General features: G+C 48.4%; 1 protein-coding gene across 1 annotated transcript; it reads right to left on the bottom strand.

The window, feature by feature from the left end:
* Positions 1 to 2,028: 2,028 nt before the first annotated feature.
* Positions 2,029 to 2,850, bottom strand: OLIG3 (oligodendrocyte transcription factor 3). Its single transcript, XM_053939209.1, has one exon. It carries the CDS (start codon positions 2,848 to 2,850, stop codon positions 2,029 to 2,031), a length of 822 nt encoding a protein of 273 aa, XP_053795184.1.
* Positions 2,851 to 9,845: the final 6,995 nt, after the last annotated feature.

Below are 9,845 nucleotides of genomic sequence, written 5' to 3' on the forward strand. Positions count from 1 at the left end.
GATGCCTTTCTGAAAGTTGTTTGGCATTTCGGTTTAAATGCCCCATCCATAACCTCCATTGGGGTTTAAATGCTCCATCCATCCTTCCTCTGTCACTGCTCAGCTTACGACTCAGGGGGAGTCGCCTTCTCCTGTTTCTTCAGGTCCCTCCTAGCCGTCCCCTTTCGCGTGAGGCAGGGGGTCGGGGCTGGTCGCGGGGGGCAGGATCGCGCTCCCGTGTCCCGAGCCGCAGGGCGCTGGGAGCCGCCGGCCGCGCTCATCTCCGCCGAGAACCGCCTCCCGGCGGGGCAGAACTGCCTTTCCCAACTCTGTCCATCCTACCATTTCCCTCCCGAAAAAAAATTACTGAAAACTGGTTCTCAAACGAAAAAAAAAGTTATTGCCCATAAACTCCCCAGCGCTGCCCGCGGCCCGTCCTCCCGCGCCCGTCTCTGGCTGCAGGACTGGCCATGGGCCACCCCAATTCCTGACGACTCCCAGCCCGCTGGGAAGCTGCCGGGACCCGGCAGCTCGCACACACCTGAGGACTTCGGCTTCGTGGCTGCTTCCGAGGCAGGGCACACGGAGCTGTGCCAGCCTCCTCCAGATGGGCCCGGGAAGTCCTGGCGAGACCCAAAGCCATCAAATACGGCGCCTTTTCTCAGCTTCCAGACTCGGACAAAGGTGAGACAGGCAGCTTGGAATTAATTTTTTACTTTATTTGGAAATCTCATCCAGAAACACTGGTCAATAATAAATATATCGATAGTTATTATCAAGAATATATAAAAAATAAAGACATGGTGGTGTCTTTGAGGCCCCAACCGAAGACAAACAAACGAACGAAATTAAGAATAACATTATTTCAAACAATGTCCCAGGAAAACACATCGAAAAGGAAATAAACAGCAACAAACCTTCTGATTTAGATATACAAATCACCGACCTGGCAAGAGCTGACCCCGCATGCAAAGCCAAACCATAACAAAAAAAAAATTAAATAAAACAAAAACAAGCAAAACAACAACAATGAAACCAGCAAACACTAATAAACCCAGAGCCAGCAACAGAAATTTGTACCCCAGACAGCTAAATCAACACACTTCACCGAGAGCAGGAGATGGGAGATTTGGCAAAACAGATCTGCTGGAGGGTTGTGCTGTGTTTTGCACTATTTTCCTCGTTTTTGTTTTATTTCTTTTTCTTTTTTCTTCACAGAGGGAAAAAGAAAAAACCACCAAAAAAAAAAAAAAAAAAAAACCAAAAAAAACCCCGCATCATAACCAAATCTGTAAAAACAAAACAAACAAAACAAAACAAAACAAACAAACAAACAAACAAAACAAAAAAAAAAAAAAAAAAAAAACCACCAAACCACAAAATCCCCAAACCATAAACCACTCTCGAAAACTTCAGTGAATTCCCTCGGAAGTCCCTGTTGCCAGGGGAGCCGCCTGTGGCCGGTCCCCACGGGTAACAAGCTGGGGCGGAAAGCATGCACGCACTCTCTGGTCTACCTAGGGCCGCTGCTGCGCTTCCACAGCCAGGTTGGGAACGGGAAATTTCGGAGGTGTCGCCGTTCGAAGGGAAAGAAAGAAAAAGCCCAGAGAAAAAAGAAGGGAAAAAAGCTCCAAACCGATTTCATCGTCTCTTGGTAGCTGCGAACACTACAATGACAACCATGTCTTTTTTTTTTTTTTTTCCTTTTACATACATTTTAAGGAATCATTTACATTTGATTACCATCAGCGGTATTATTATTATTATTATCATTATTATCATTATTATTATTATCATCATCATTCTTTTTACAACAGGGACTTTTTTTCCAGTTTAGTATAATAAGAAAACATCGCCCGAGGAGCCGGGTGGAACATTACCTTCGCAAGGTCCTTACTACACTAATCCCGTGTTACAGGGGGCTTGGCGGGCGGGGGCAGCGGGGGCAGGTCCGTCGGCGGCCCGGGGGGGGATCGGCCGCAGCCCCCTCTCCGTCGCTGGGAGAGCCGGCTCCGGCGCTGCCCCAGCGGCCGGGGGAGCCTCGCCGAGTCACTTCAGGAGGTCCTTGGTCTCCCCCGAGATCCTGGCCATGTTGGAGGCGGTGAGGGCCGAGAGGTGGGGCGGGGGAGGCATCTGGCAGATGGTGCAGGGGCACGGCAAGCCAGCCCAGTGTTGGAAGCCGCTGCCGAGCTGCAGGGCGGGGGGTGTCGAGGGGGTCTTGAGCAGGGAGTGTGGGGGCCGGATGGTGCCGATGGCCGGCAGGGAGGCGGAGAGGGAGGAGGAGGTGTTGGCGGAGGACAAGGCACTGCCGAGGATGGGATGCACCTGGTGCACAGTGCCGGCGGCGTGGGGCGGGTGCCCGGCGGAGTGTCCCACCGTGCCGCAGTGAAAGGCCGAGTGGTGTCCCCCGTAGATTTCCCCAACTAGCCTCTTCATCTCCTCCAGGGAGCTGGTGAGCATCAGGATATAGTTTCTGGCTAGCAGGAGGGTGGCGATTTTGGAGAGTTTTCTCACAGAAGGTCCATGAGCGTAGGGCATCACCTCCCGCAGTCCGTCCATAGCGAGGTTGAGGTCGTGCATCCTCTTACGCTCCCGGCCGTTGATCTTCAGTCGCAGCTGCTGCAGGTCCTGCTCCGAAAGCTGCTTCTTGATTTTATACTTGCTGCCTTCCCCTCCAGTCTTGGAACCGTTCCTGGTGAGGCCTTCCCCAGACATCTTCTGCACCAGATCGTTCTGAGTGGAGGACACTGAGTTGAGCCGGCTGTCTTGGTGGTGATGATGGTGGTGGTGGTGGTGATGGTCTCTCAGGTACATCTCATCCATGTCTGGCGAGGAAGCTCTGCTGGAGACAGAGCTGGAGTCAGAATTCATTGTATTCAGGCTTCTGAGCAAGAAACTCTTCCCTGCTCTGGACGTGGCGGAACAAGACAACTCTTCTTCAAAAAGCAACAAAAACAAAACGGAAAGGAAATAAAAGGACGGTAGGGTCTGCCAGCGAAGGGCTGGAAATGTTGGAGGAAGAGGAAAAAAGCCCCTCAGCCGTCTCTCTCTCCAATGTCTCCTCTCTCTTTCCTCACCCGGTTACTCAGCCTGTTTACAGGATGGCTACTTAGTGTATGCTTGGACTAACCTCAGCTTGAAAAAGAGGGGCTTTTATAGAGCTGCAGCAGAGAGCAGAGACAAAAGGAGCCCTCCTATGTATAATGGTCTAGTTAGGATGACGTGCCATTATTCAGGGCGGTGCGCTTTGACTGTCCCATTTAGCAAGGACCCCTATTCATATTCATTGTGGTGCCACCCGGGACACCTCAGCCACGGACCATCAGGAGTCAAGGAGACACAAAACCCCTCTGATTGACACCGCACACTCATCGTTCCGTGTGTGCGCCTTCTCCTCCCCCTGCCTCCTCATTTCCAATATAAAACCTCATCCCGTCTACAGTAGGGAGGCAGGGGGCTGCGAGGGGCTGCGTGCCTGAGAGGGGCCGGCCAGCAAACCCCGGTCGCGGGCGGCAGCGGGCAGAAGCCGCCCGGGGAAGTCCCTCCGCCAGGGCGGGAGGGGTTGGGGAACGTCGGTCACCCCCGTCCTACAGCATGCCCAGCTCCACGCTTTGTTTGCCTTGCCCTCCCCCTTTCCCTGTCCCCCCGGGCCGGGCCGTGTGGTGTGGCACCGGCTGGCCCTCGCTTGGGAGGGCTGACTGCAACTGCCTCGTACCTGGGTAGCCGCTTTGTTTAAATGAACGATGAGGACTCGGGCATCAGCCGCGGGAAGGTCCGGGCTCCCTCCCTCCCGCCTCCCCCCGGGCCAGTGACTCCCTTTAAATAAACGGGAAAAGCGGCAGACCGGAGTGCTTGGCGGCGGGAGGGGTGGCCGGCAGCCCCTGGGGCTCCGCTGACCTCGGGCTCCGGCGGGGGGGCGGCGCGGCGGGGCGGGCGGCCGGAGCCGCCGTCGGTGGGACCGAGAGGGCCGGGCTGGACGCAGGCGGGAAGGGAGGCGGCTCGGGGGGCAGTTCTGCAAACATCCCCAGGCGTTCGCGCCAGTAAGTAGATGAGTCCCGGGCACCGGCCGCAGCCGGCGGCGGCGCGGGGAAGGGAGGAGGGTGCATGGGGCCGAGCTGATGGGGGCTCGGCCGGGCAAGGCGGGCGGGGCACCCGGAGCGGGTGTCACCACCTCAGCTCTCGGCCGAGCTCCGTGTCTGCCTCTGCCCCGGCTGCGGACTGAACCGGCGTGGCCGCCTGCGAGGTGTCTCGGGATGGGGAGGTGAGAATTCCCCCGCGGGGACGGCGGTGGGAGCAGCCTTCGTGCCCGGGGAAGGACATGTGGTCGTCCACCGGATCCTCCCAGCCCCGGCGGTGCGTACTCGATGAGTGCGGATCTGTCAGACAGGACATGACGGGAGCCACCCGCGCCACCCGTGGAACTGTCGGAGCTGGCCCTGGTGTCCCCCTCTCCCCGGGGAAACTGACGGGCTGAGTGTCCACTTTCCAAAAGGTGCTTAGGGGCCGGTGGAAATCTTGGCAGGAATTCGTTCCTTCAAAGTGTCCATGCCCGAGGAGGGCGAAGAGTCAGAAAAAGAGGGATATTTTCGTCCGACTGAGTTTAACTGTGGTAAATCTGCTGAGCAAAATTAAAGCCTTCTGATTCTAGCACTGTCAGTAAATCCTGCGGTGAGAAGGAAAAGAAAAGAAAAGAAAAGAAAAGAAAAGAAAAGAAAAGAAAAAGAAAAGAAAAGAAAAGAAAAGAAAAGAAAAGAAAAGAAAAGAAAGAAAAGAAAAGAAAAGAAAAGAAAAGAAAAGAAAAGAAAAGAAAAGAAAAGAAAAGAAAAGAAAAGAAAAGAAAAGAAAAGAAAAGAAAAGAAAGAAAAGAAAAGAAAAGAAAAGAAAAGAAAAGAAAAGAAAAGAAAAGAAAAGAAAAGAAAAGAAAAGAAAAGAAAGAAAAGAAAAGAAAAGAAAAGAAAAGAAAAGAAAGAAAAGAAAAGAAAAGAAAAGAAAAGAAAAGAAAAGAAAAGAAAAATATAGTTTAGGAGAATATATCATAAGTAACTGAACGCGACCTCGGCTTTATCACCCTTCCACCGTGAAAGCCGTAAACCGCCCTAGACTTCCTCAGCTGACATCTTTGCCCGCCATAAAGCAGGGAAATCGGCCGGGCCCGGAGTCCACAGGGCCGTCCGACCCCACAGAGCCGGGCGCCTCGGTCTCTTCACCCTGCAGAGCCGCTCTCCTGGTGGCTCCTGGAGGCTGCCCGCTCCTCCCTGAGCCCTTTTCTCCCGTAGAGCTGGGATGAAGCAAATAAACAAAAATTGATACGGTGACGGTGACAGCGGCAGAAAACCGCGCAGGATCGGGGAAAAGCCTCGGTTTGGAGGCTGCTTGAGGGGCTACAGCTCCCACCCTTCGTCCCCGCGTCCGCTGCTCCGGAGCACACGCGCATATTGTTTTGGGAAAGTTCAAGTCCGACGGGACAGAGAAGAGGAAGGCAAAAAGATGCCGTCGGGGGACAAGCAACAGCAGGGGTGCTGTCCTCACCTCCGGCAGGGCGAGCTGTTCCTGCGTGCCCCGCTCACCTGCGGGCTTGGTGTTTCCTCGGGATGGGGTCGGGGGACGATGCTGTGCTACGGAGCCGCCGGTGCACTGAGGGGCTAGAGGGGCGGGAAGAAAAGGTGGACTTGTCACTCGAAGGAATATTACTAACATTTTTCTCTCATTTTCCCCGGGGATGTCGTTGCTTCCTAACGTCCCTGTGTCGGCTGTGCGGGCCAGTCCCGCCTGCATTGCCGCAATATCCCCCTAACGAGACGGGGCGGCTGGACTCAGCTCCGCTCGGCGTCGTCTTAGGGCAAAGGAAGGAGTTGGGAAAGATACGCAAGGTTAAATCTCGAGTGCAGGCAACCTCGCCAGGAAAGTCGTTTCGGAAATAAGCAGCCCTTCTCCGGCATGATTGCTGGTCGTAACACTGCCTGACGCGTCCAGCATTCCTCGCTGCTTTCCGTTGCAGCTCGAAAGAAAGAGGGAAAGATAGATGAATAAAAGCAAGAGACACAGATAAAGGGAGGGAAAAAAAGAGAAAGAAAGAGAGAAAGAGAGAAGGAGAGAAGGAGAGAAGGAGAGAAGGAGAGAAGGAGAGAAAGAGAGAGAAAGAGAAAGAAAGAAAGAAAGAAGAAAGAAAGAAAGAAAGAAAGAAAGAAAGAAAGAAAGAAAGAAAGAAGAAAGAAAGAAAGAAAGAAAGAAAGAAAGAAAGAAAGAAAGAAAGAAAGAAAGAAAGAAAGAAAGAAAGAAAGAAGAAAGAAAGAAAGAAAGAAAGAAAGAAAGAAAGAAAGAAAGAAAGAAAGAAAGAAAGAAAGAAAGAAAGAAAGAAAGAGGAAAAGGGAAGAGAAAAAAAGAAAAAGGGAAGGAAAGGGAGAAAGAGGGAAGGAAGGAAGGAAGGAAAGAATGAAAGAAATAAGGAAGGAAAAAAATAAAGGCACAGCAGAGCCATGCGTGGGAATTGTCACTCTTGGGAGCAGCCAAGTGGGAGAAGACCCTCCCGGACATTTTCCGGCTGAGCCGGCGGAGAGCGGCGGGGCCGCCCCATCCCGTCCCGGCGGCGGGCGGGGGTCCGCGCTGCCTCGGGGCGCGCTGGCTGCGCTCGTCACTGTCGCTCCGCGCCGGACAAATGCCCGCCATCCCCCGGCCAGGGACATTCGGGATAAGGCTGCGGAGAAGTCGCGGTTCAGTCAACAGCGAAACTGCCCCGACGGCACAGCAACGAAATTAACCCCTAGAAGTCAGAAAACCAAATGTTTCACTATTCGAGGAGTCGGAGAGGGTGAAAAATACGGCTAGGTCGTAGCTATATTAAATTAACGTGCTCTATCCCGTCTTTTAATTTTTATTTTCATAAAGGCACAGAGATTTGGTGAGGAAGGGAAACGTATTTTTTCTGGAAAGACAAACTGCTCGGGGAGACTCAGAGTATCAGGTGCAGGAGCGCCCCGTCCCGTACAGCGCCGGCACCGAGCCGGACAGTGGGGGACGGGTCATGGGGACGATTTTGGGTTTAGAGGCTACTCCGAATCGAAATCGTGCATTTTCAAATACTGGATTTTAGTTAATGGGTGCGCTTTAAGGCAGTGTCCGATTTTGAATTATCGTAGAGTTTGGTATGGAAATTGGATGTACTTTGCTCTTGCACAGTGTCACTATGACAGAATATTAAATCTTGTCTCCCCTTTATTAATCTGGCCGGCAACATAGAATCTAATTAATGACATGAAAACTGCTTACACCAGTGTTATGTATTTTTCTTTTGGGTTTATTAGAAGCCTATTCGTTTTTATGGTTTATTGCTATTAATTTTCATTATCTTTGCTTAGTTTCAATTTAATTTTTACATTTGCAACCGTGCTTTCAGTATAAAAGTAGTTATAACAGTTAGCACTACAAGTAGCTGTTAATACAATTGAAGAAGCCAAGATCACTGCATTAAAAGAAAGCTCTCAGCTGGCTCTCTGTGAGAGAAGTGCTGCTACAAAGGGGTTGTGCTGCACCGCACTGAGTGCTGAAACTGAAATTTGGTTGTTTCTAAACAGCGCACATTTTATTTTAGAGAGGATGGCTGAGATTCCCTAACTGCTTGCTCTTTTTGCTCAAGATCTACTAATGGATTTCATTTAGATTGACGGTATAATTCAGATTGATAGCATCTTGTCATCTGACACTTTGACATCGCTAAAGTGAATAGGCTGAAAACCTGTTTTAGTTCTTGTGTTTATCACGAATTTCCTTTCTGGTAGCAGGGCAATATGAGGGCAGTGACTGGGAAGGGAAAAGAAGGCGGTTCTGGCTGCTGTAGTCAAATTCTGCAGACAGACAGACCTAGAGATAAAATTCTTCAGCCTGGATAGAGAAAAATTATTTTCCATTCATATAGTTTTAAATTCGTTGGCAACAAGGGGTCAGAGCAAATTCTCCCCATTCTTTAATTATGAACCTGGAGCACTTACTGATATCTTCAAAGTATTCTGTGGAAGACAGCAGGATTAGGTCCATACCAGGCACTGCTTCTGGAGAAAATTTAAACTTAAAGGAAATAACTGACAGACATTCCAGTGCAGTTAATTAAGGATGACATTTTATTTTCTGTATTTAAATACTGATTCGCAAAATTTCTGGAAAAAGTACAGCACAAAACCTTAGTAATAAAATCTAAAAAGTCAAAGTCTAACTCATTAGAGATGTGCAAATTGTTAATCCTCTGATATATGACATTTGCTACTAAAAGTATGAAATTAGTTTCCATAAATAATAAAAAACACTTAATCAACAGTTTGCATGTAATTCCTTTTTTTTTTTTCCCTTGTAGTGACTGCACCTGAAACCTGCATTCCACAAAGAGAAAAGATTCTAGAAAATCAGTTTGAATCTTTCTTCAGCTATCAAACATGCCATAGTAATAGCCAACAGTGAGATATTTTGCCATCTTTGGAATTCCAGGGGAAAAAAAAGAACAAACCTGTCAGTATTATTGATTATGCATCCGCTAAATAGTTCAATTTTAGCTGGTTGGTAAAACTTGCATTATCTCCAAAATACAGCAACAGAGCTGGGACTGTGACACATGTTTCCTATGTGTACTGCTCAGACAGTGGTGGACACTTCAGGGATGTTGAATGGGCTCACCTTACAGTCCTGGCAAAAAAACTTGTCACATTGTTTGGAATCACATCTGGCTTGACACAGTGTTGAAGGATAAGAATTCTGCTCAAAGGCCTGTATTTATTTTCACCTTTATGTTCTGGCCCATATTTACACCTAAAATATTAACATTCTCAAATGAGCACGTTTTCTTTTTATTTCTGCTCTTCCATGTAATTTGCAGTTATTTGCATTCTTATTACTGGGAACTTTCTCCATCTCTTACACTTGATACTGAAACTCACACAATTACTTTTAAGAACTTTCTCCCTCACTGCTTTAGATAGTTGGTGATTACTATGTTATTGTTTAAGTCATACAGGGTATTTAAATACCAGCTGTAAACAGGGTGGGAGATGGATACAGAGTACAGGAGAGTTGCCTTCATGCTCCCTGCAAATCCTCCCTATCAAAAACCCCAGATGTGCTGAAGTTAAGTAAGCTTCTCAGATATTTACAGTTATCTCAGTGTGAAAGCACCGGTGCTCTAACCAATAAAGACTGAAATGTTTTGCCATCTCAGAAGCAAGTGTAATGCAATTTAGTTTTCATAGCTATAGTGAAAACAAATAAAGTCATAGAAATTATTGAATAATTTTTCCACTACAGATTCAAAAGCATGGAAGACTCATTAAAGACAAAGAAAAAAAATCCTTGTCTCATTTTGTATCTCAATTTTAAACAATACATGTTTCCAGTGAATATTTACAGGTTGATAATAGGCTAGTACAAATTCTAGAAGACACAACAAAAATTATCTGCAGTCTATTCACAAACCTTTGCCATGTCTCAGTGTTTGGGGATGGGCGTATGGACTGCCTTCAGCACCCTTGAATAGAAGTCTATTGTGTGGGCTTGTTCCATTGGGATCAATGGGACAACATGTGCAGTGAGATGCTAATGAACACCAGAAACGATGGTAAAATCTGGCCTGGCTAAGGCATAAGGCTGTTTTTATAAATCACTGCTGAGTATCTTGCTATACTTCTTCCAGCTAAGCTGTTGAAACTTCAAATATTCAGGGAGACTTTACTATGTAAGTTTTTTACATCATTTAAATCACATTTCCCCACCCTCACAATGTGAATAATTCTCCATTCTTGTCTTGTTTAAAGTTGCAGATGAAGGCAGTCCCTTTTCAGTGACAATTGCACTGTTAATGTAAATGTGATTCCAGAAATGGAAAATAA

This window comes from Vidua chalybeata, chromosome 3, assembly GCF_026979565.1.
Source record: "Vidua chalybeata isolate OUT-0048 chromosome 3, bVidCha1 merged haplotype, whole genome shotgun sequence".
In the NCBI taxonomy this organism is placed as follows: Eukaryota; Metazoa; Chordata; class Aves; order Passeriformes; family Viduidae; genus Vidua; species Vidua chalybeata.